Genomic DNA, 27002 nt, shown 5'->3' on the forward strand with positions numbered 1-27002 from the left:
ATGTCTTAGCATTTATTTTAAAAAAGCGTAACATAGGTAGCAATAGATTTTTAAAAATAAAAATTAAACCAACATCAACACCACTAGCAAAAAAGTGCATCATTTGCACAAATAACAAACAAGAGTTTATTGCATTTACCTGTAAACATTTTACACTGGTTTCCTGGAACAAGTTTGTTTTCATTTAAAAATGTAAACATAAAGTGTACTGTCTACAAAGTACAGGAAGAAAAAAACAACACAACCTTTTTATTCATTACACTACAGAGATTTCAGACTGGTCTATCCCACCCTTGTTTGATGTTACAGTCATTTGAAGAACTGTTTTTTCTAGAACCTTAAAAACTAAAATTGGTGCAAGATGGGGAAGGTCTTAGATTGAAAAATGTTGTTATGAATGTGAACAGAGAGACTGGTCTTCCTTTGTTGTCATATACCTCAGCACACAGCACGTAACATAGAAATAACCTGCATTTAAACATTAAAATTTTAAATATATTTTAATACCACATTTTTAGTGAATGCACCTAACTGGGTGACCTGTTCAAATTCAGTATCAGTGAAGAGCCCTACTTTTATGATTTGTGTTTTCCAGTGAAACCAGAGTAGCACATTTACCTGAAGCAAATATCTACATACTTAAGTCATTAAGTATGACTGCATACTTAAGTAAATAAATGTATGTATTCTTAAGTCATTAAGCACATCTGTTACCTAACTGTGTCTTTTCCTAATTATGTCAGAAGTAATGTCGACTTTTATGTCCAGATGGTACTGTTAATGGTAATGTCACTGATGACAGAGAAGACACTTCCCAGTATAGGCTATGAGACAGAAAAAGTCTGTAGAGGACCACCATGGAGACAGCCTGACAGAGGATAACACCTATGGTAATAATCTAAAAACCAAAAAAGAGAGAGATAGAGAAAAGTGAATGCTTTGAAGCAAGAACAAATCAATATTCTTATACGAACTTAAGTCAATGAAAATTGCTACAAACCTTTTGATACTGTAGTAGTTACAAGAGATTTGAGTATGGTTCTGGGATACAGAAACTCTTGACTTGTATGTAATCTTAGATTTACTAGTTCAGTGGATAGCCTTGGGCAAATCACAAACTCTGTGCCTCAAAACTCAGACCTTTAATTCATGACCACTGGAGCTCCACAGGTGTAGCTGAATTAGTTACTTTTACCACTCAGATGACAAAAATAAATATGCTTGGGCCTGCTCTTTCTATGCATGCAGCTCAAACGATGGTGCCTTCTTACTTTAGAAGAGGTTTTTTCATTTCAACCTGTCCATCTACAAGTGAAGTAGTTGAGAAAGCAGCTGAGCCACAAAGTTGCTGTGAAACTTACCTTATTCTCACAAACAACATGGCTGGCTTCCCCAAAATCAGCACATTGTAAGCAGGGAAGCTGTTTTCTACTGGAAAAGAAGCATGCCTAGAGACACTATGTGCAGGGGCAGATCCGGGGCAGGTGCAGTGCTACAGTTCTACCTCCCTTTGGTTCCTGTCCACCCAAACTTCATAACAAGGTCCTTGGGAGGGGCAGCAGCATTTCTATACAGGCAGTGCCGAGAGTCCACCAACTTTGTATCTCTTTATCTCCCTGATTTCTGCTAATCTCTCTGTATTCCATGGGTGCTAAGAACCATCTATTGTTTTTTATGGTCTTGATGTTTCACTCTTCAAGCTATCCTTTTTTCTGCTACTTTGCTCTGTGTTCCCCATTCCTGTTATTGCCTCTCCTATTTCATTGCCTTGAAGACTATTTTTAGTTCTAGCTAAAAACCTTAACTCAGCTGTGGTAATATTAACTCAGGTGTAGAAATGACCAACAGTGAAGTAGCAGAAGCACCATTACGATTTTTAAGAAGGCTAGATTTTGTATTATGAATCTGAATAAGATGCATACAATGACTACAGGACTAATCATACAATATCTTTTGACCATTTTTACAATTTTTTGGCTAGTTTATATACAATTAAAAAAATACAAACTAGTAAATTAGTGCACATTCCAATAGTTATATTTGTTTTTGCTTTGCTTTTAAATTGAATAATATAGTGCTAACAAATACCAGTAAAGCATTAGGGGTGCACAGATACAGATTTTTTGGGGCAAGACTGATAGCTGATTTTTAACAAGCCATATTGGCTGATACAGATTCGACTGCCGATATGCAGGCAGGCAGCGTCTGGCTGGTAAGTCTATTGTGGGGGAAGGGGCAAGAGGGGGGGCAGATTGAGGCCCCTGCAGTGAGGGAGGGAATGGGGCTGAGGCTGCACAGGTGAGACAGGGTGCAGGATGGAGCTGCGTGTGGCTCGTTTGGAGGGTGGGGGGGGTTGCTCCCGCCACTACATGCACCCCAGGAGGACATGGGGGGTGCGTGCCCCCAGATTTGCATGCGGGGCGAGGGTGGGCTGAGGGTGGTGCTGAGCTCTTCCCGGTGGGGGGCTGGGTCATGCTGCACTCTGGGAGGAGGGCTATTGTGGGGGGGGGCTGTAGCCACCCCAAAATTCGCTGTAGCCCCCTCCCAGCGCCACTGCCACCCTCCCCAAGTGCAGTCCAGGCCCAATTGCCTGCTGGGAAGAGCCTGGTGCCACCCTGGTCCCAGCCTGCAGTGGCACCTTGCTCTCGTTTCGTGCGCACATCTGGGGGCCCACGCCCTGCATGCCCTCCTGGGTGCGTGCAGTGGCGGGAGCCACCGCCGCCCCTCCCTCCCATCAGTATCCTGATGAGCAGGGATCCTTGGTTTTCTCTGATAAAAAATAATCCCCAATTTTTGGATTAAAAAAGGGACCCTAAAATCCATGTTTCCATCATTAAAATGAAACACCACTAATATATGTCATTAGTGGTGTTTCATTTTAATGATGGAAAAATGTGGATTTTGGGGTCCCTTTTTTAATCCAAAAATTGGGGATTATTTTTTAAAACAGAAAACCAGGAAGGATCCCTGCCAATAAGGTCTGCAATGTGGAAATTAACATTTCATTTACAGGAACTTATATAGAGAATTAATTACAGTAAAGAGCCAACAATGTTGCTACTGCCATTGCAAGTGTCTGGGGCCTAACCTTGTGTGATGCTAAGTCCTTGTGGGAGCACAGAGTGCCCAGGAAGTGTAGGGTCCAGGGAAATAGTCTGGGAGACATAGTTGGTACTAGGAACTTCCTGGTGCCACACTTCCTGGACAGTCGGTGTTTCCAGAAGACTTATGCTATCTCACATAATCAGCCATGATTGGAAGAAATCATTTTTCTACATTCTGCCTTCCCAAAAACAAGGTGCATATTTTACTGGGGACGTATTGTATGGTATGCAAAAAGGCAGTGTTAAATGAGTACAATTTAAAAACTGCAGTTACTTAAACACAGTAGTTAAAACTTACCCAGTACCCCAGAAATCCTGCTACAAAAATCCTCCTACAGTTAATTACCAGATCTCAACATATGGCAAAGAGTAATGATTTCCTACACCGATTCCCATCTCAAATGAGCTGGGGAGGGGAGGAGCAAGGTTTTCAGTGAGCAAGAAAAAACAAACAAACCCAGTACTATCCTGATTAATGTACCTATAGAAATCAATCACTTTTCAGCATGAGCTAACATCAAATAAGAACTAATTTTTTTCTTATTTTTACTAACATACCTTTTAACCTACGTATCCTCCATACAATAACAGTTCAGTTTCAGAAGATATTTGCACACTCATGAACAGACCACATTAAGTATAAGCAGCAAGAGCTCTGCTTTTCAATGATGTAGTCACTCACCTGAGAATGATGGTGTACTTTATCTGAGCACGGCAGGCTCCACACACTAGCTCCCTAGCTCCCAGCATGTTATAGCAACCAGAAAGCCAAATAAATCCATCTTTGTTTTAATCTTAAGAGTTTAAAAACTAAATTATACATTTTGAAAACAGCATTTTATCCAGTAAAACAGTTCAGCTGTGGCTTCCCTAACCAGCTCTGTCACATAATACATTTTAGAAATTTGCCTAAAAATTAACCTATAAAATTTTTTTGACAGATTTGTGAAAAAAGCCTGTTTTACTAGAAGCAGATTTTGCTTTACCTTAAGAATCATACCCGTTACCTACAAACTATTACCTTTACATTTTATGAAGCTTAGATTTCAGCCATGTGACTCATTAGTAGCAAGGCTTGTGGCTAGGACTTCCAAAGCTGCTTTAGGAAAACAGGGTTAGAAGTTGAAGACCATGAATTTGCTGAAATGACACTAAACCTCTGGACTAGCTGTTGTATATGAACTATTCTGTTAAAATTCTATCCAGTTTTTATCTTATTCATACATACCTTCTCTCTCTGATATTCTCTAAATATTAAAGAAATGGTTGCAAGACACGGGTGGCACAAAAACCACAGGATGCAGGCCTGAAAAAGAATAAATCACATCTTAGAAATGTATTCTAATATACCAAAACAGGGATATGACAGAAGGTTACATTTCCATCTTTCTTTTTACAGATTCACTCCTTTGGAATAAATCAATGTAATTACAGGCACATTATTATCAGTTTGATTTTTAAGTTAGATTTTGTTTCTAATGACATTTAAAATTATTACTCAGAGTATATTGAAATAATGTAATTTATTTAAACAAATAAAATATTTCAGCATTAACTTTCCTATGGGCACAGGCTGATTCTCAATAGCATGCCACATAAAATATTTACACTGAAAAAATTGGTTTCCCCCACCCCTCTTCCTTCCCCGCCATGTAACTCTTACTTTGGCAAAGGTGATATAGAACTCCCTTTTGAGTGTACTTCTCTCCACTGTGATGATCTGATAAAGGCTACAGGCCAATGACAGAGCTAGGCAAACTCTTAGACCAGTGAGAAGTCCACTTGCTAAACTGTAGTGCAAATGGTAGCTGTGATGATTTGTATCTTCAAACTGTTTCCAAATCAGTAAAATACTCTGTAAAATGATGAAGAACAGGTCAAGTAAATACTGTACCTACATGTCTCATTCCTTCAGAAAGCTAACTGCGTTTATGATAGGAAAGTAGCAGTACAACATTGTGGTTCTGCTTGGCTTGCTAGAAACTACCATTTTACTAAAAGAAACAGCTAAAACTGCTCTCTTGGCACCACAGAGGACAAATGATGCTTTATAGCCAGGAAAGCAGTTGGTTTTCTGCTTATAAAATGAGTTAACTTTCCAGAAATTACAACATTTTCAATCAAGCTTCAACCTAGGACTTGACAACTGTAGCTATGTTCCTTTGAGAAACCTAAAGGGAAAACTTCCACTGAATTAACGAGAATTTTGCCAACTGGCTTCAACAGGAACAGGACAGAGTTTGTTAGCAGCAGTCTTCCAAACTACTATCCCCCTTCTTACTTGAACTAGTCTACTTTCTTCAGCACCATAGGCCTAAGCTAAAAAAGAAAGTTAGTACTCCAGTACTGAGCATTGCAACCTATAATTTTTGGTGACCATCCTCTGTAATGAAATTCAGAACCTTGTCCACAGTAGGTGCCTATGCTACTTGCAAAGCTGATTGGGGGCTAGACACCTTAGAACAAGAGTAAAAAAATACAGTGCGATCAGCGGGCCACCCAAACTCAAAAAGCTCACTGGGAAACCAGTTAAAACTAAACAAGAAACAGTGAAATTGCATCCTGCCCTTCTTGGGATTTAGGTTCCTGAGAATACAGAGAAGTGCCACCTTTTACTTAGGCTGTAGATCCTTACCCCAAGTCAGACAAGTATGTCCTTTTCTAACAAAACCTGAGCAGTTTTCTTTCAAAATGTGGGAAAGGGCCACTAGGCTTTGTAAAATCACTTTGTAGTTAGAGCACTCACTCAGCATAAGGGAGATTTGGATTTAATTTCCCCTCCTGACTAAAGGAATTCAAACCCATGATGTCTACCAGACATGGAGAATGTCCTAACCACTTTGGTTATTCTGGGACTGGGGCACTTCCCATCCCTCCTGCTGACGCTATGCTACAATTCAAAATTAATTGGGCCAGAAAGAGATCAAAAGTGAGACCAATTATGTAGATTAGAGGTTAGGACACCCAGCAGGAAGGTGGAACTCTGGGTTCAGGCCCCTGCTCTAAGGACTGAAGGAAGGTTTTAACACAGTGGGAGCAATCTTTTTGGCAGATGCAACACAAATTAATCTTTCACCCTCTCAGTGTCATTCTGATCCCCTTCCCAGCCCAATCTGCTGCATGCCACACAGAAGCTGCACATCCCACTTGTGGCACTCATGTCACAGGCTGGCCACCCCTGCGCTATTTAGTGATCATATAAAAAGGGGACACCATCATTACCTCCTACTCTTCTAAAAGACAGCTGTGACTGCCAATTCATTTTGTGCATGGCACAATTGTGTTAGTATGCTCTGACAACAAATATTGATTCAGTTTCTTGAATAGGATAGGTTGAGGAACACCTGGTTTCGGAATCTCAACCAAGCTTAGGTTTACAGACCCTGAACTTCTCAGAATGTAGGTAATTCTATACATTGTACAAATAAGGAACTTTATAGGTTACAAACTCAGAGGCCAAGGGAGTTTTGGTTCAACCACAATTAAGAGGAATCCGAGTGAAGACTTTTAGACTAATAATATATCAGTGTACCTCTAGGTATAATCCCATTGGCTTTAGTGATATTTGGTTCAACAGGCAGGACAATGAACTCCCAGCTGCTCCTAACAGCAACTGCTTAAATGCTACTATTACAGTCCATGTACAGCATAAGCAAGAAACACAAAATACTAACCTGCATAACAACAATAACTACAGCAATGCCAGTAGAGGTTGGAGTTGAATCCCACTGAAGGGGTCTGCTTTGAGATTTCTTCATTCTGCCTACTGTCCAACCCATACATAAACTCAACAACAGGTACAACATTTGTATCTGAGAAACTACATCGCACACTATTGGGAATGAAAAAGAGTTAACATAGTCACAAGAGAGAAGTAATTTCTTTTTCCAATTAAAAAAGAGAAAATAGCAGTTGTGTGGTTAGCCATACATTTAACTACAATTTAGACACTTCTCACTGTAATTTTCTCATTATGTGCCGGATTTTATTCTAATCTGTTAGGTGTCTAAAGTGAACTTGAGCTAAGGGCAGTCCTCATTTCATCCTGTTTGAGTCCCTGAATATCCATTAACACATTTATTTTTGTAACATACTGTGATTTTGGTCTTAAGACTAAGTAACGAAAAAAGCAGTGAGGAAAGTCCAACTTTTATATTACCAGTTTTCCAGGGACACTAAAAGAGTGGAATAGGGTTGCATGTAGGCACCTAATAGATGGAAGAGGATCTGGTTTTATATAGATTGTGAGATTATTTAGTACTGTAATACACATTGTGGATAATTTTTCTATCAGCTTTTATTTAAAACAATTGTGAACTAACAATTTTCGCATTAAGGTTACAAATCTACTATGAACTTCATGCACTCAGACAATTGTGTTCATGCAGAATCACTTAACAGTCACTGCATACAGATGGTCTGACCAGGTGGTGAATGGGGTAGGAGGACACTTAACATTTGACTTAGATTTCAGAGCAACCAGTTAAGAGACACACTCTATGGTTTCTTAAGACTAGCTTGAGACTAAACTCTGGCCCACATTTTATTTGGAGCAGGGGTGTCGAGTTCCCTCGATGCCCTGGGATAAATCCAAACAATGAGGAGGCGTGTGGTCTGGATCCAAACCCACCTTTGGCAGCAGCAAATAGCATCAGCAAACCACAGAATGAAGAAAGCTGTTACTCACTCCACCACCACCAAAACATCACCTGAACCCCAGATTTTGGCAGTGGATCATACTCCTGAAATATGGACCCTTCCAGGAGCCACAAAGCCCATGTCTTTGACATACCTGATTTGGAGCAATAATTCTTGCTCAACTAGTTTAATTTTTGAATATTTAAATATATTTTACTGAGAGTCGTATGTCCACTTTTTTGCTCTACTTGGGCCCCAAGCATTGAGAACCAGCACATGCACTTTCTTAATCAGCAGCTCTGATTCTCCTGTGCAGATGTGCTTTCCTCTGCAATCTACACTTACTTGCATCACTCTTTCTCTCTCTCAAGTCCCCCTCCCCCACAAAAATCTATCCTTTCTAGACTCTTTCGTCTTTGGAAGCTATGCTTTTAAAGCCAAAATATCTTGAATTAAGCTATTACACTAAAAATAATGGGAACAAAGAATAAAATATCCCTTGAATTAAGAGATTAACATACAATAGTCTTCATTTGAAAGACAATACTCTTCACATAAATATCTGCCAACTTAAAAAAATGCCTAACTCTAGTATTGGAAGGAGTTAAGAATAGGCTCATATCACTCATCCAACTTCATTTCTGTAGGTCAGAAAGAAGGTTTAATCATGTGGTTGATGGAAAAGTTCTGAGGTTTCAGTATTTCAGAAACAAAGAATTAATGTCTTTTACTGCAGTGCCAAGTGCCATCAAGAGGCTGTTAATACCAACTGCAAGTTTTTATGGAATTTATGGCTACTGTTTGCTGCTGGTATATGAAAGTGCTCAGGACTACATGCAAAAATTATATAAAATGACTGGGAAGGAAACAACCACCACTTTTACAGGTAAAAATGCTCATATAAATCACACTTAAAGTAAAATCAAGCAAATGCAAAAAAAAAAAAAAAATCAGAATCAAACATCACTTGTTTTTGTATTGATGTTCCTACAATTTAATGAGTAAAACTTTATTTACAGACATTTCCTCAACCTAATAACAAATGTTTATCCAGGCAAAATTTAAGGAAACTGATGATATGATTATGGGAACAACTTTACCTGGTGTCTATATTTAAGTTTTACTACAGTATTTAACCCCAATATTCAAGTCCTTTGTTTACCTTACAGTAAACCTACATTATCAATCAATACGGCATGTACATTGTCCTCCTCCAGGTCCCGAATGCAATCTTTACTACCAGAAGTAAATAGTCACACTAGTAGTCCTAGTCTAAAAATGGCTTCAAGATGTCCAGTGATAGTTAGCCAGAGAATAGTGAGATACTCCAAAAGATACAGGAACCACAGTTCAGCTTAAATCACCTGGCCTCTTCCAAACTAGACAGGTAGTTGGGGTCACTCAGAGGCTCTTGCCTGTGTTTCGCTGTCTCATCTTCTATATTTGATGATCTTATAGGTCCCTTCTGGTCCTTCTATTCTATGATATTTACCTTATCTAGGTAAGCGTCAAGTAATCTTTTGGCGAGCTCTCCATTTTGACATACAAGTATATGCAAGTGATTTAACAATTGGGTAAAAATGTATCAGTGTAGGACAATGAAACAGGAATAGGATAATAGTCTGTGGAGGAGTACCAAAAGAGAATTTCAAATAACATCTAGTTTTTTTTTCTTTTTGAAGGGGAGGCCAAAATGGCAAGACTGGATTTGTGGGAGGTACTTTGCTATCTAAGTTACCATATTTAGCCAAATCCAAGACAACCCTAAATTTGTTATAATTTTCCATGTATGGAATCTAATTATCAGAAGGCTGTCTTAAACTCATCCCCCCTCCACTGCTGTAGTGGGAAAAGCAGTGGCGGCGGGGGTGGGAAGGCCTGACCCCTGCCCTCCGCACTACTTGCCTCCCTTGTGCCTGTAACCCCACTGCCTCTACCCCCCACCCCCCGCCCCCAACACTGCCCTTACCTCCACAGCCTCTGCCCCCAAGGATGCTGGATTGGGTAGATACCAACGGTAGCTCTGGTCTTCACTTTGGGTTGAGTCAAGGCCAGAGCTGGGACCAGGGAGCTGCTTGCCTCCCTACTGTCTCAATTACAAGACAAGGGGTTTCCCCCCAGCCCCACATTAAATGGGGAAAAAAACTTCAAACCAGAATTGAGTAAACATGGTATGGTACTTAACCTGCTACCTTAGCACTGAAGTGCCATTTTCATAAAAAATTTCCAAATGGTTGAAAAGGAATTTATTAGCTGGGAAGGAATCTCTTTGTATTTCTAACCAGAACTTCAAAAAACAAAAACCAGTGTCAGGTTGGCTTAAAACAGTGTACCATGGCACAAGATGTTCTGTGGGGTTTAGTTCCAGTTACACATTGAAAAGGCCAACACTTTAAAAAAGATGAGGACAGACTGGAAAGACACCAGAATAGAGCGATAAAAATTATTAGAAACTGAAAACATAATGCAGAAAGGTTGAAAGGAGTAGGGCTGTTCAGTCTAGGAAAGGGAAGACTGAGGGAAGATCTGAAAACGGTCTTCAAATACCTGAAGCTATGAGATAAAGAGGATGGAGACAGCTTTTTCTCTGTTGCTGTAGGGAACAGAAATGGGAACAATAGCCTCAAACGGCAGCTGAGAAAATTTAGGTTAGAGATTAGGAGGAATTTCTTATGAGGGTGGCTAAGCATTGGAACAGGTTACTACCTAAAGAGGTTGTGGAATTTTAATTCCTGGGAACTTTCAAGAGCAGGCTGGAAACGCACTTGGCTCGAGATGATCCTGCCACAAGTAGTAGATTGGACTAGATGAGGGCATAAGATCCCTTTCAGCCATACTTTCCTACCATCCTATGAAGTCAAGGAAGCTGCTTTGTTAATACCAGGTCTTAATACAATAATTCTTGTTATAGCTCTAACTTGAGATTTTGTGACTTGAACTACTTCATTTTTTCATTACATTATATTTCATTAAATTACATTTTATATCTAGGATTAAATATTTTTAAAATACCTTAGGGGCATGGTAAACAGATCCTATTTAGCCTATTAAAGCTCTGATCCAGCAAAATATACTTCAGCATGTGGAAAACTTTATCCATTTTATCCAAGTGATAGCTCTAGTCTTAAATGGCAATACCTGAATGTAAATGTATGCATCTATCCGTTTAAAGGACTGGGTCTAACAAAATTAAATTGTCTAGAGCTGTAAACCATGTATTAGTTACTTAACTCTTAAAATAACCAGAAAGGGCCGTTTTTTGCAGAGAAGCATTGTGTACTGTTTAAAATCTGATGAACTATACCTGAGATAAGAATCGAACCCTAAATGTTAGCACTATTTAAAAGGCTCCACATTAATCAACATAAAATGTTCGCAAGATTAAGCTGTATTAAGCATACTCACATTCTGCCAAACTTCCCACAAGAGGTGCCCCTATTCCATCTTTAGAGTAACTATAAGGAGAAACAACACCACCACCACACACAGGAGACAATATTTGTTAAAGTTACTCAGTCTTAAATTTGACTTTTTTTGTTAACAGTAAGTAAAAAAACCGCAATGTTCTAACTAGCCCCCCCAAGTTGTCACAATTCATAATTAATTTGAATAGTTAACTGATTTTTACAGTTAAATATATTTTATTCTTCATTTTAAAAGAGAAAAAAACGTAAGTAGTTACCTTGAGAAATGCAGGTAGTTGGCTAAAGCTGAACCACTCTGTAACAGTAATGCAGTTGACAGTACCTTTAATGCAGCATGCATAGGTCCACTTTTCTTAACAGTCTGCCATAGTGATTGAGCGTATATGCAAGCAGCTACAAAGTAGACTAGAATAAGTATGGAAAAAAATTCATGTAATCCTGTAAAGAGAAGAAATGAGGTTTATTTAATAATGCAAGTTTGGTAAGTATAGATAATATAATACAATGCAATGCAAATCAAATCACTAGGACAATCAATATTAAGCAACATGGTATTGGTAATTACTGACCAAAAAGCAATTGTAAAGCTGAATTAGTACTCAAAACACGTTCTTTTATCTTTTCCATATACTAAGAAAAAAGAAAGAACCTATGTGCTAGTTTTCCCAGATGGCTGATTATTTGACCTGAAAGCCTAGTCTTAAATCAAAATAATCTTTTCTTGAATGCAAGAGAGATTCTGTGCTCAATTTCTCTAAAAATGTCATGTACAGCGTTATTGTAATGACTGACATAGTTTATATAGAAGATTAGGGGTACACCAATAAAGAATTTCTTGGCCGATACCAATAGCTGATTATTAACCAGTCATGTCAGCTGATACCAATCGGATAGCCGATTTATAGACATGTAGCCAAGCAACTTGGAAAGCAGAGTCCTGCCATCTTAAAATTCCCTGTAGCTCTCTTGCAGCCACCCCTCCCAGTGTTGACACCACTGCTCACCCTGCTCAGCTGATCCTGCCCTGCCCCTGCTGAGCTGAGTCCGGGCCCAGCCCCCCACCAGGAAGAGGCTGCGCTGCTCCTGGCCTCGAACTTGCACCCCATCCTCGCCCCATGCACAAATCTGGGGGGCAAGTATCCCCCCATGCCTCCCTTGGAGGTGTGCACAGCAGTGTGGAACCACCCCCCCCTCCACCATGCCCCTGGATGAGCCACCCATGGCTCAGTCCCGCTCCTGGCCATGGGGTTCTAGCCACTGCCCTGGCTAGACAACGCCTGCCCCTGTCCTGCCCCATTACTCCTTCCCTCAATGTGGGGGCCTTGATCTACCCCCACTTCCCCTGCACCATTTCCCCCCCACAGACTTACCAGCAGGACACTGCTCTCCAAGCTACTGGGCTGCATTACTGGCCACATGCATGCTGTGGCTGCACACACGCACATGGCACTTATCGGTGACATCGGCCAAAAAAAGCTGATTGCCAATAATGTTAATTTTCCTGTTATTGGTGCCAACCTGATATGCGACCGATATACTGTTGCACCTCTATAGAAAATATTTCCTTGAAAAATCAGGCAACAGTCCCAATTGATATCAGCAATTAGAAACATCTCCAAGAAATGGTTCAGACAAACAATTAGTCTTCAAAGATAGGTTAGGAGATGAGGAGAGAGAAATCCATATCCAATAAATTCAAAAGGGATCTATGTATCCACTGGGTGTCACTCTCATACCACATAAAATGAAGCATGGTTAGTTTAGATAGCACCTGTACTAAGGAGACAGCTTTTAGGTATGGAAAAGTTAAAGCTGTGCAAAGAAAAGTAATTCCATTTCACAGAAGACTCAAGTATTCTGAAACCCTGCTTTATTCCAAATTTGGAATGAAAAACAAAACAAAACAAAGAATGAAACTTGCTGAAAGGCAAAGTCCTGGTTCCTGGCTACAGGTCACTACTCTGGATGACTGCCCTAGAGGTAGGGCAGCTCTATCAAGAAACTGAGATTGGGAACCAGCAGCTTTAGGACTTCCATATTTTTGGCTCCACATCATCCCACCGGGCAAGATTCAATGGGATAAAAAAGATTGGAAACTGGAGCAGGCAAACTTGCAGGAAACCAGATAGCTTGCTTTCTCCTGGGCCCTCATTGAAAAAAATAAATATTCTATGGAAATGGTTCAGTTTTGAGCAATGTATTCTCCAAGACAAAACTGTCAGACAAATTCCAGCTAGTTCAGAAGAGACAGCATACACTTATTAGCAGAGGCCTATATTTTTGGCAGGAGTGCCACAAATTAAGCCTTATGCTTTCCCTGTGTGCCACCCTTATCTCCTTCCTCTGCCTTGCCTTCTGTTCCCTGCCCTCCCTAATCTAATGCACTGCTTGCTATCTGCTGCTGTTCTGCCTGCCTCTGCCCCAATCTGCTGTGCATTACACAGTGGCTGCCTGTGCCTCGGGTTGGCCACCCCGTCATAATGCGTTAACCACAGAAAGGTTATCAGTGTTGGATGAAATATGAATGCTCACCACTGCAGCTAGTAACTACAACTCAAAGCATTTAACTTGAACATGCATGGAATGGGATGGCAGAGGTCTGTAGACTTTGGGTGCACAATATGTTTATTCCCTAGTAAAAGTGGAGTAGACATGATGCACTGCTGCAAAAATTCCATTCTGGACATAGACAAACATATAACTGAAGCAACTTTAAAAAGTGGGGTGGGGTGGGGAGAAGCTGCTGCAACTGTTATACTCTGTGCAGGAGCTTATAGCAATACAAATCGTGCAAGTCACCATAATTTTACCCCGGATGGGTTAAAGTTGGATCTGTTTTGCTACACTGGTATTGCTATAGGCTGGTACATAGGTAACTTACAGAATAACAGCTGTTGCTTGGTCCAGAGTAGTGGTTTCCTCTCCCCTTTTGAAACTGTTCCATGTATACATTTTCCCATACCCTCTAGACAATGAAAATGTACTCTTCAAAAAGCAAGGAGTAACTATATATTGATATACCGGTCACCTATCGACTCCCCTTGTCAGTTTTACTTAAGGTAGTCATTTGATCTTACAAACAGATTCCCTTGCCACCTAGTGACCAGATGTTGTAATACTGCCTACTGCTTGAGTAGCTGGTCATGCATCCACTCCTTATAGGGGAATGAATTTATTGTGCAGTAAAAATCTGGGATCTTGTCATGTGTCTATGCCCTTTATGGTCTTAGAAAAGAGCACAGTTACAAAGCTACTTAGCAGGTCATCACTTCAATTTTTTTTAAATGCACCTTTCTGCTTATCCTATTTAGCCCATCCATCTCTTTCCTTTATTCAGACTTTTTTTTTTTTTGTCTACAGAAAATCTGTATTTTGGACAAGATTTGCCACCTTGGCTTGCAGTGAGTATCTACCTAATCCATGGGTAGCCTACCATAAACTGACTTTCCACAAAGTGGGATACTTCTCAACATGAACTAGAAGACTTCAGCCATTTAGTCTTCATCAAAACATTATCATAATCACCCTAAACTCTTTTGGATACAATGTCTAGCAAGATGAGAAAGTCTGTAAAAGAACTCCTGAAAAACGGATATAATAAATGGGTGGGTTCTCTTTCTCCTCTTCTACCTCACTGCTTTTTTGACTTAGCTTTAAACTAACATGATATCATGTTACAAAAGTAGAAGCATTAATGAAATTTCAGGAACTTAAGAAGAGTGAAAGGGGATCATACCTAAGTGTCTAATACGTAGAGTATGATTTAGCTCCAAATATAATATGCCTTTTGTTCAGATCAGTTTTCAGCTACAAGCCTTCTGTCTGTAAAAGTAATGTAGGGCTATATCCATAATCAGGACTTTGGCACCTAAATTCCATCTAAGCCAAAGTTAGAAACCTGAAAATCCTGTCAAGATGGCACCTAATCCTTGAGGCACCTGAGCTCTGCAGGACTTAGTTTTACATTAAATGGATATTGGATACAATATGTAAACAGCACTAAGAGCAGGGACTGAAATCCAGGACTCCGCTCTCTCAACCACATACCACTAACTTAGTGTCAGGCCCCCTCTCATGCTTTTTCTGTATTAATGTAGTTACTTTCATACCACGTGTACCTTTGTCCCCAAAACCAGCCCTCTAAATTGGGTTGTATGTCTCTAGTGAGGATTTTTTTTCCTTTGTTGGAAGAGAAACAGAGAGGAATAGAAGGAAGAATACACTGTGCCCTGGTGGCTCCTGCTTCTAACTGGCCCCAGCAAGTACAAGGACTAATGCTGGGCTTAAGACAGTGTAGGAAACAAAACATGATTTGGTGGAGTGTAGACTAGCCATGATTTCAATACCTGGAAACTGGAGGAACAAACTGTTGTTGCTGCAGGTTGCAAAAAAATATTCCCTATTTGGGAATATTTTAAAGAAATTCCTCTATCACCGGGAAGTGCTGGTTTTATGCATTTAATTACATTTAAATTGCCAACTTAATGCAGCTTGATACAAATAGGAGCAGAAAGTTAATCATCTAGCAAACAAGAAATATGTATTTCACCATTTTATAGTGTACTAATATATAGGATTTCTAGCTATATAGGTATGCCAAGCTATATATTTTTAAAATATATATTTAGGAAACGCATGTACCAAATCTATTGGAAAACTGTATTTGGTCGTAAATCAATGTTAATTGTTAAATCAACCAATGAAAATGCACCTTTGAGAGAGCGAGAGCGAGCACGAGTGAGAGCACATATAATAGGGAAGTTGGTAAAAAAAAAATCAATGATTTAAATCAGGCTTTTGGCTTGCCAATTTAAATCAAATCAACTTGGTTTAAATCAATCCACCCTGTGTTATACAGATCATTTGTTTACCTTCTCTAATAGATCACACTTGATTACAATATGATTAATTTGTGTTGTAACAACATAAAACTTGAGTCTACTATAGTAGAGACCAATCTTTTCAAGAAAGTAACAGGAGAACTGTTTGATGTTACAATTCATAACTCATTTCTTTGATAAGACCAGATTTGTATAAGTGCATTACAGAACTGGAAGAGATTCTCATATTAGGAATATATTCACTGGAATTCCTTCCTTTTTGAGAAAAATATAAATCTAATGGTGAATAATTCCATAGGCCACAAACTTCCAATTTCACACTTTTTTCAAGCATAGTAAGTACCAACTCACTTGATGATCAGACCCTTAACTTATAAATCAAGTTTTGAGAAAAAAAATCTTACCAGATTCCCCTGCGCTAAAGTGATCTAATGGATTTCCTTCTGCATCTGGGTTTAGTAACACCATTTCAAACTGAACATCCTCGGATTCAGAATTTTCATAATTCTCCTCGCAGGTAAACTTGTCTACATAAAACACATACCATGTTTCTGGATATGGAATCTGGGACACTGTCATATTTTGGTCTGTGTGGTTCATAGACACTTTGAAAAGAAAGAAAATGAAATTAGAACTGAATGCATCACAAATAACTTACAGAAATTAATTCATCTTAGATAATGTACATATTCAACTCATAAGACCATAACTTTTATTTTTATGCTTTCTTAAGTATATAGAAAAGTGAATAGTCTGTATCAAAACACAGTCATAACACTCTACAAAGGACACTGAACTTAATCCTTATCTTTATTTTAAACTTGGCACAATTGTGGGAGAGGATTAGAGAAAGCACATGCTCATAACCAGTCTTTCAGCTTCTCTAATCACAGGGTATGAGACAGCTCTTATCACCACACTGTCAACAGACAATGGGCTGCAAATGCTAAGAATCCAGTAGACTGCCATTCTATTTGGCACATCCCATACTCCTCCTCCTCAGCAGAGGATTTCATTCGGGGCTCCTCAATGGGAATAGCTATTTGGTCTGAACTTCTCATTTGAACATTCTTATTCCACAGTAAGAGCACCTTTGGAAGTGAACCAGGTCAAACCCCACAAAGAAAGTAAGGGAAGGTTAATCTGTAACTTTACAGATTAACGTGTTCAAAGAGGGATGAACTTTCATACACTACAACCTACTTTGTCAGATGCTATGCAAATACTGTATTTATTCTAATCTAAAAACAACCCCCCCAATAATTAGAGTCTATACATGGAACATTTATACGTTTATAATTTTCTGTGTATAGAATCTAATTATTTTTCATTCAATCCTCCCACTGGTATGGGGGGTAGGCAGTGGGGAAGGAGGTGGTGGAGGGAGGTCAAGCAACTTGCTCCCTACTTGTGCCTGGCCCCTCTACCGCTTCTGTCCCTGCAAGCCTTGGGTGTCCACCCCCTCCCCCCCTTCCCCAGCCTCTGCTTTGTACTGGCAGGCTCTGTATCCATTCTTACCTGTGGCACTGAGCATAGCTCCCGCTCAGCACCCCAGGCTGCAATGTATATGGAGCCCACCAGCCCAAGGCAGGGGTCCGGTGGGGGAGGGCGGGGAGGGGGAGGTGGAAGGGGGATGAAAAGAAAAGACAGGGGGTGGGCAAGGTGCAGGGGCAGCATGGGTGGAGGAGGGGAGAGCCAGCCAGCAGCTGTGGCTGTTGCCCCTACCCTGGGTAGGGACTAGAGCCTGAGTCACAGCAGCTGCTGGCCCCTCAGCACCCTCATATATAGTTCTGAGAGAAGGGGCTTCTTTCCACTGTTAAACAAACGCCCCTTGTCTTAAAATCAAGTAAATATAGTACTCAGTATGAAACAAGAATGTTGCCATGGAAGTGAAGATGGTATAGATATATCTTTAAAATCATACTCTAGCTTGTTTTGTAATATCTTTCCCAGGTAGATAAACTGTAAACATCACATAATCTGCAAGTGTAAATCTAGCAATTGAACCCATTTCTAAAAGTGTAGCTCTTCTCAAATTATACCAAATCAGATGCATGAGAGACTGGAACCTCCACTTCGTCTTGAACAGTTACTTCTGATAAGAGTGGTGGCAGCTGTGTCAGTCATTACAAGAACATTTGGAAGGCGTGATGCAGGTGATTTTTATACCTTTAAAAGAACACCATATTTTTGTTGTGTATAACCCACTTCTTTCAACCTCAAAACCAGCTGGGGAAAACTGGGGTATGCATTGTATGTGAGCAAAAGGAATCCCCATGGGTCTGGAAATTTGGTGTGTGGTAGGGGGAGGAAACTGATGCCAATAACCACTGCCAATGCTCTCCCTTCCCTCCTACTGTGTGGAACACCTCCCCCTGCCCTTCCATCTGCATACTAGGTTAAGCTGATGCACAGAGTTGGTTCAAAGCCAGACCCAGCACACTGAGTATGACCCAACATGCAGACCCAGAGCTGATGTGCACTGGGCCTAGGACCATGTGCTGGCCCTGGAATTGGAGTTCAGTGCTGAATCTGGGGTGCTCTCAGGCTACACAGCCCTGGGACCGCTGTGCTAGATTGGGCCTGACACCTGGTCCCAGACCCAGCATGCTGGATCAGCCTGTGGTCCCCATCTGGTGCATGGGGCTGGCAGCACACTCAGGAGCAGACTCTATTCCAGGCTTGTCCAACATGCGGCCCGCCAAGCCGTTTTCTGTGGCCCATGGTGCTGCAACGGGAAATGAAAGTAAACACTGTTTACTTTCTTTCCCGCCCCTTGTCCCTCCCCCAGACCCTCAGCAGCTTCCTAATGGCTGCTGAAGGGCTGGGAAGGGACAAGGTTCCCACACGCACCGCGTCAGCTTGGTGTTGCCGACGCGGTGCGTGTGGGAGGAGGAGTAGCCATGTGCCACTCGGGACAGGATGAGCCCAGCCGGAGCAGCAGGGGCTCAGCTGCACTTTCCCCCTACCTGTGCTGGTCAGTCCTGCGCGGCACACGGCTCCGCCACCGCCTCTGTTGGTTGGTGTCGACATAGGCAGGTCTGTCCCATCCGGAGCAGTACGCAGCTGAAGATGGATTCCCACATGCTGCTGGGGCCGGGAGGAGCCCGGCCAGGTCGGCACCGGCCAGCAGAAGTGGCGGCAGAGCCATGTGCTGCTTGGGACTGACCGGTGCAGGCAGGGGGAAAATGCAGCTGAGCCCCTGCCGTTCCGGCCGGGCTTGTCCTGTCCCGAGTAGCACATGGCTCTGCTGCCGCTTCTGCTGGCTGCTGCAGACCTAGCCGGGCTCCTCCTGTTCCCAGCAGCTCGTGGGAAGCCGGCTTCAGCCGTGTGCTGCTCCAGATAGGATGGACCCAGCTGGGTCAGCACCAGCCAGGAAAAGCAGCATGCAGCTGAAGCTGGCTTCCCACATGCTACTGGGAACGGGAGGAGCCCGGCCGGGTCGGCACTGGCCAGCAGAAGCGGCAGCGGAGCCATGTGCCGCTCGGGATGGGACAAGCCCGGCCACAGAGGCAGGGGCTTAGCTGCATTTTCCCCCTGCCTGCGCCCATCAGTCCCGAACGGCACACGGCTCTGCTGCCACTTCTGCTGGCTGGTGCAGACCCGGCCGGGCTCCTCCCATCCCCAGTAGCACGTAGGAAGCCAGCTTCAGCTGCATGCTGCTCCGGATGGGACACACCCGCCTGGGTCAGCACCAGCCAGCAGAGGTGGCGGCGGAGCCGTGTGCTGCTCGGGACTGACCAGCGCAGGTAGGGGGAAAGTGCAGCTGAGCCTCTGCTCCTCTGGCTGGGCTCATCCTGAGGTTCATTTCATGTTTGTAAAATGCTTGGAGAGCCCCACATAGACGCACTGCATAGAAATGCAAAATATATTATGACTTATTTGGTTGGCACCTTGGGCTGAGATTTTCAAAGCTGAGTCAAAAGGCCAACTTCCGTTAAAATGAATGGGTTTTAGAGGACTCCAAATCTTTTATGACAACTTTGTAACATGCCTATCTACCCCTTTTTGCAAATCTCAGCCATAGTTTGGAAGCTCAGCCAAAGAACATAAGAGCTTCTGAACATAAGAGAATAAAAAGTGCCATGCTTGGTCAGCCCCATGGTCCATCTAGCTCAGTATCCTGTCCTGAACAGTGGCAGAGGTGGATGCTATAGAGGGAGAGTTTTGAACTGGTTATTTAGACCCATTTCAATGTCACTTCCTGCAACTTCATTGGTGTCAAAGGTCACGTGACATCACTTCCAGATGTGATACCACTTCCTGTGAGGTCTCTGAATATGGCTCACCGGCCCACTGGGTGATAAAAAGTTTGTGATCCGGCCCCACATTCATAAAGGTTGGACACCCCTGCTCTATTCCCTAGCTGTTACTATTCAGACCCATACCCAAGTTAAGATCCTTTTTCCTTCATGGTACCTTTTAAAAAACAAGGAGTAGAAACATGAGAAAAAAATATGGTAATCATGAGAGCAATGAGCATTTAAATGCATACAGTACTTTAATGTAAAACAAGATATTACAAATACATAATACCAACTCAGTCCTTGAGCCACTAGCTGGGATTTTTAAGCTACTTAAAAAGGTTCAATTAATATGCCTCCTCCTAAAACATTGTATGAAAGCAGCTTTTTTATCTATGGGTTTATTGCCTTTGCAATGTTGATGGAAAAAGATGCGGAAGCAATATTAAGAGGGAGAAAAGAAGGTAGAAACAGAAGAAACAAGGGCATTTTATAAATATTATATAAATATCTGTATAAGTCATAAGAGAAAAGTTAGGTAAATAAACTAAATTTGTTTCCTAACAGGGATTTACCTTGTGTAGCTAATATTGAAGTTAACCAGAGCTCCATTAAGAGACAGTATCTTCAGCATTCAATTGCTTCTAAACAGCCTCCATATTCTGCATGGTTTTTGTTTTTTTTTAAAGTTTTGCCTATTATTCCTTCAGTCTGACACTTTTCTAGATCAATGCTGTTCAGGTGGTGACCAGAGCCACTGTGCTGGCACAGCTCAAGAACCATCCAAGTGGTGGCTCAAAGGCACCTAGGCCCACTGTGTTCATATGGGTCCAGAATCCAGAGGTGAACGCCACTGCCACTTGTACCCTACGAAATTTGGAGATTTTGATCACTGCTGGTGATTCAAAGCAGCAGCAGGGGAAGACAGAGAGGAAAGGGGGAGCAGCAACATCCACCCTCTGGTTTCCCTGCTGCCCTGTCACTGGAGGTGAGTTGTTCCGTCTGAGAGCAGCCCCACAGAACCGAATAAGTTGGATGGCCCTGTTCTAGAGCACTGCTGAAATACAAAGTTCTTGTTTTGTATTTAAGCAATTTGAGAGAAGCTATCTTAAAAAAATCCCTCAGCTGCAACCAGCAACTGTTTTCAGAAGTTTTATGGAGACAAACTAGCAATGAAAAGTTGACAAAATGAGAACAATTCAGGGCAGATTCCGAAACAGGTTATAAAGAGCATGGCTGAATGGGAAGAGAGAAAAGAGCTTATAAAGCAATGAATGTAACAGAAAAGGCCAACCGACTAATCTTCATAGAAAGCAAAGAGTAGGCTAAGCAGGAAGACAGCAAACCTGTACATTACAAAAATTCCTAAGTGAGATAAAAAAATCTGTCACTCAGAGCTCAAGAATATTTTGGAGACAAGCAATTTAGAAATGTCTAATTCAGGGGTTTTCAACCTTTTTAAACAAATGTACCCCTTCTGTCTGTTTCAGCTCATGTACCCCTTCATATTAAAATTATTTTGTGGAGGCTGAGTGCATGCACACATGTGCATGCATGTCCCACATGCCGCCCCCCCCCCCAGCAGGTAAGTCTGTGGGGGAGGGAAAGGGCCGTGGGGGTGCAGATTGAGGACCCCACAATGAGGGAAGGAGTGGAGCACAGACAGAGGCAGGGGTGAATGGGGCCCCGGCTGGCCTGGTCATGGGACAATCAGAGCCCAGGCAGGTCATACAGGGTGCGCTCCTGCCACTGTGCAAACCCCAGTGGAGGCCTGGGGGGCACATACCCCCCCCCAATCTGTCTGCAGGGCAGAGGCAGCTGCCACTGTGAGCTGGGCTTTATGTGCTGCTGTAGTTGTCCTGGGAGCGGTGCGATGCAACGTGTGTCCTGCCACTGGGTGGGCAGGGGGAGTGCATAGCTCGGAGGTAGTGGGCATGTGGCGTTGCACCACTCCTGGGGCAGCTGCACAGCGCACTAAGCCCACCACAGAGCGGCAGCCACCACAGCCCCATGCACAGATCGGGGAGGCACGCGCCCCCATGGCCTCTGCTGGGGTGTGCTCCCTACAACCTTTTTAAGTACCCCTAGGAGTACATGTACCCCTGGTTGACAACTACTGGTCTAATTCTTCATCTAACACCTAAAATAAAATAAAAATATTAAGTGAGTTTGAATTTAAAAGGACTGTTTCCCTTTTCTTCAAGGCATTAGTTCATCAAGAGCTGGATTCAGACACTTTGCTGTCTTTCAGCTTAGTGTACTCTTTGCATTCAATGAAAATGTGTGTCCCTCTGAAATAATTTGTATCAGATACCAGCAGGAGCAGTATACCAAATGAAAATGGACCGGGGGGGGGGGGGGAGAGAGGGCTCAAACAAAGGTAATTTGTCTTATATTCTAAGCATGAATAATTCTTATGTCACATGCCACAAAACAAGCAGAGATAAGAAATAAGGATAATGGGACAACAGTTTTTTTGGCATACAACAACATCATGACCAGATTGTGTTATAATTCTATTCCAACAGCACGTCAAATATCTTAGTTACTTCACACATTGTGGTTTTCTGGCTGCACAGAGGGAACACATGAAAAGAAAGATGCATTATGTAAGTCAGATACTGGTGAATAAAGACCCTAATATTTATCAAAATATTTAATTTGATAAAGAATGCTTTATGCTTCTTTTAATTAGGATTTCTAATGTCACAATCAATAAATGGCACAAAAATATGCTCTTAGTATCTCTATCTTTCAGTTACATAACTAATCAGAACTATTGAATGCGTTATTGTTTAGCTGTTCTACCATTTGTGTTTTCACTCAGATCAATACACAAATTAAGCATTATCTTGATTAACACATCTCTGAAACTGAATTTTAAGAGGATCTTCAATGTTTTGTACAAAGGCTGACAGATTTATGCTTCCATGAAAGTGACTCTGGCCTTTTATTTTTGTTTTCCTGTCATTGAACAATACATTTTCCACAAGGCTGGGAGAAAGAAGCCTCTTGACAAAACTGAGTTATTCTTCTAGAAACAAAAGACAACAACACAGCATGCATATTCTATGCTGGTATAATTATCAGCTCAAATAGTAACAACCCTTGAACTAAAGATTCAATGGTGAATAGCTAATTGCAGACTTAAATAATGAAAGGATATTAAGATCAACAAACACTGTAAAATTAGTACGCACAATTTACTTTTGATTTAAGAGATGAAACTTACAGAAAGAAATGAAAAATGATATAATTCTGGCATGAGGAAGTAAAAAAAAAAAGTTTTTTTTTTCCCTAGCAGCAAAGCTAGCTTATTGTGTCACAACATATTCTTACCTTACAAAGGAGTATGCATTTTGACTCAGAGTGTGTTTACACAGGATAATGCAGTGGCATGCTCAGTTAAAGTTGAGGTAACGAGTACTAGGACAGAGTAGTTGGTGCTTCAATGGATTCAGAGGTAGCTTATGTATCCCTACGTAACATAATGTAATGTCTTTCTTAAAAAATTTACATATACTGGAATCCATTATGACCGTTTTTTTAAAATCTATTTTCTCCTATTCCAGAGATAACACACATACATACATTAGAGCCATGCTCAACTCAAACTGGGCACATCTACATGATATGCATAATGCACAGATTAATTCTACTGCACATTAGTGTGGTAGGCAAAACCCATGCTAATGTGCAACAGAGTTAGTCTAATGCACATTAACATCACTAAAAAAAATTCATCTACACTAATGCACAGTAGTGCCAATTACAGATCAATAAGTTAATACCTGTCAATGTGCCAGAATTATGGTGCATTAAAGAATGTGTAGACACTCCCACACATTCATTTGACTGATCTCATTTTGCATATTTGTTTGAAATTAAGCTTTTCAGGTATAAAGCCTGAACGGGTGCTATTTTGCAAACTCCATAACAATCTTTTTATATAAATATTTGCAAATAGATTTTTCCTTACATTTAAGGTGGGAACAACATCTGAGTTGAATCCAAGCACGGAAAATTTCACCCAAATATAAGCACTCTCTTCAACCAGAACCAGACTCAATATAAGACTGCCTGTATTAAAACATTTCAGTATTTAGTTCATCAAGGACTGTTTAGTGTCCCAGCAGTCCTTGATAAACTTTTTTAAAACATCATTTCAAAAAAGTGCTTCAAAAGTGATAATTTGCAGTAAGCAAATTTCATCTTGTAGTTTCCTGAATACTATTTAAATTCAAAGTTGTGATATGCTTAACTTTTGTTACAAAAGTCTTACTGACTCCAAAAAAAGACAAAACTTAGTGCTAAGTATATATAGTCATAAGCCATAGTTCAGGGGTTAAAAAGATGAACTCACTTGTCAGCTGAGCTTTAGAGAATTTTTCTGTACAGCTGTGATCTTGGTCCTGTAGGTCCAGCCATTCCTCTGCTCGAAACAGGTGAAGTTTGGCTTCTTTTCCCACAGCTGTGGCAACATTGTTGATTCTGATACACAGAACAGCATGATCACCTTAACATTTAAAAAACAAAATCAACTATGCTTGGATTATACAAAGGAGGAAAATTATCTAGGAAGATATTGCAAGTGATAGTATATAGCCATTTAAGTGAGCAGTATATTAAATCCCTTTTCATAATTTGCTACTGATGTGATCATCTTTCCTAAGAGCTGTTGTTGTTAGAAAACCATATAAAGTAAGGTGGAGCCTCAATCTTACAGCCTGCAGACTGGATCCAACCCAATTTCTAAATCTGGCCTGTTGGGCCACCAGTTGGGGGCATGAGCTGCCAAGAATGTGGGGGCCTTTGGCTCCTCTGGTCATGGCTATTTGCACTGAGCCAAACTCACCACCAATTACCCCCAAACCTGTTGGACCCCTGACCCCCATCTCCAGATCTGCTGCTGCACTCGGACTCCCACTGCTAAAAGAGCCTCATTCCCTGATCCACTTATGCCCCTGAACTCCATGCTACCTCCAGACCCACTGCTGCTGCCACAGTGGTTGCACCAAGGATGGATCCCACCAGTAAGGAGTCCCACTGTGGGGCTGTAGCAGCGTTCTGGCGGTGGTGGTGGACTTCAGTAGCACCAGGGAAGCAGCAGTGGTGTACAGTGCTTTGAGCATGTCCCCTCACCATCTGAGAGTCAGCTTGAGTCCACCAAAGTTTGTGGTGCATGTGTGCACCTATGTGCATCAGGGGGACAGGGGAAATGTGGGAGGGGAGGCAGAGGAAGCAGTGCTGTAAAGTGGGAAAGGAGCAAGTTGATGGCCGGTTGCTATAATGTGAGGATGATGTTGGGCGCTGCAGCGCTACAGACCAAGGGATGTGCTATTGCTTGTCAGTTTGCCATAGAGGTCTGTAAATACAGATACAACTCTTCTTCAGCCATCATTGAAGTGGCAAAGCCTACTTGGCTTGGGTCAAACAGGTGCTTTTCACCAGGGTTTTCCAACGGGCACAGCAAGAAATAGGGTCTTACAGCTCTGTGTGCAATAGGGGTCTGCTTAAAGTGGCTACAGCTGTTAATTATCTGCACTTAAGGCACTCAAACAACTGTTCCAGGCTGTCAGCTAGCATTGCTTCTTTACAACCTCGTTCCTTCTGGCATCTTAAGTATGTCTGAGGATCCTCCAGGCAGCGTTGCCAGGTGTACCATAATTACCGTATCTGTACAATAATTTCAACCCTTGAACGACGTACAATAATATTAAGTGTTCAAAACGTATGGTAATTTGAAGCAGTTAATTGACGCAGCATGTGTAAAACTGAATCGCTACTCACTGTCAGGGAGGCTTAACAGACTTTTAGGGTCAGCTGCCCATGCTTTCTTATGACCAGGGATCCTGCTCTTCTCTGATAAAAGAAAATCCCCATTTTTTAGATGAAAAAAAGTAACCCCAAATCCACATTTTCCCATGATTAAAATGAAATGGCCCTAATATATAGATGTCTATATATTAGGGGAGTTTCATGTCAATTATGGAAAAGTGTGGATTTGGGGGGACTTCTTTAAGTCTGAAAATTGGGGCTTATTTTTTTTTAAATCAGAAAAAAACAGGATCCCTGCTTATGATGACTGCTTGCCATGAAATAAACACTTCACCTTTGCTGACCCACTCTTCACTCACTCACTCACTGGCGATTTAGTGAGCAATAGAAAGTAAATAACAAGAAGAACTTATTTGCATGCTTATATTTTTTTTTTTCGGTGCACGCCAGGTTTCCAGGAAAAAGCGATCCTTTGCGCTTCCAATGCAATAATGTCATATTTCAGACCTGGTGACGCTGCTGCCTCCAGGGCAGGACGCCCCGCCCCCCCCAACGTCCCTCACTCGCCGGCCGGGGGGCGGAGCCAGCCCCGCCACGCGTCCCGACGGTCGTAACGGCCCGCGGGCACCTACCGCGGAACTGAAAGCGCGCGGCGGGGCGGCCCGGCTGGGCCCTGGCGGCGGCGCTGGAGAAGCCGCCCCGCAGCGTCTTCCCGCAGGCGGCTACACAAAGCACAAGCCACAAGAATACCCGCCACCTCATCCCGGCCCCGCGGCCGCTTGAGGAACAAGCCCTGCCCCCAGCCCGCGCCGCCTGGGGTGGGGCGCCAATGGGAGCCGTTCTTAGCGGGAAGGGGCGGGGCTAACAGGAGCCCCGTCCCCCACGACCCAGGTATCCTGGCTCTAAGCTGCTGTGACGTGTCTATCGTTAGGCCGGGCCGTAAAGCGGCGCCGCGTAGGACAGAGGTGCATT

At 42.0% G+C, this 27002-nt stretch overlaps 1 protein-coding gene across 1 annotated transcript; it reads right to left on the reverse strand.

Annotated features, from left to right (window-relative positions):
- Window positions 1–99: 99 nt before the first annotated feature.
- Window positions 100–26846, reverse strand: GPR180 (G protein-coupled receptor 180). The gene is made up of 9 exons (XM_014596993.3): window positions 26663–26846; window positions 24616–24768; window positions 16413–16613; window positions 11425–11605; window positions 11148–11197; window positions 6779–6936; window positions 4768–4959; window positions 4333–4410; window positions 100–898 (listed from the first exon to the last, which is right to left on the reverse strand). The coding sequence occupies exons 1-9, from the start codon at window positions 26790–26792 to the stop codon at window positions 740–742; spliced, it is 1302 nt and encodes a 433-aa protein (XP_014452479.1). The 5' UTR covers window positions 26793–26846; the 3' UTR covers window positions 100–739.
- Between the last annotated feature and the right edge of the window lie 156 nt (window positions 26847–27002).

This window comes from Alligator mississippiensis, chromosome 1 (assembly GCF_030867095.1).
Source record: "Alligator mississippiensis isolate rAllMis1 chromosome 1, rAllMis1, whole genome shotgun sequence".
NCBI classification, from domain to species: domain Eukaryota; kingdom Metazoa; phylum Chordata; order Crocodylia; family Alligatoridae; genus Alligator; species Alligator mississippiensis.

Bases quoted from the DNA above. Each gene is read 5' to 3' on its own strand.
- GPR180 (XM_014596993.3), bottom strand. From the start codon at position 26,792: ATGAGGTGGCGGGTATTCTTGTGGCTTGTGCTTTGTGTAGCCGCCTGC. The intron at 11,606-16,412 runs GTAAGATTTTTT...TTCTCTTTACAG, and splicing joins CTTTAGCGCAGGGGAATCTG to GATTACATGAATTTTTTTCC. The intron at 11,198-11,424 runs GTAACTACTTAC...TTCTCCTTATAG, and splicing joins AACTACCTGCATTTCTCAAG to TTACTCTAAAGATGGAATAG.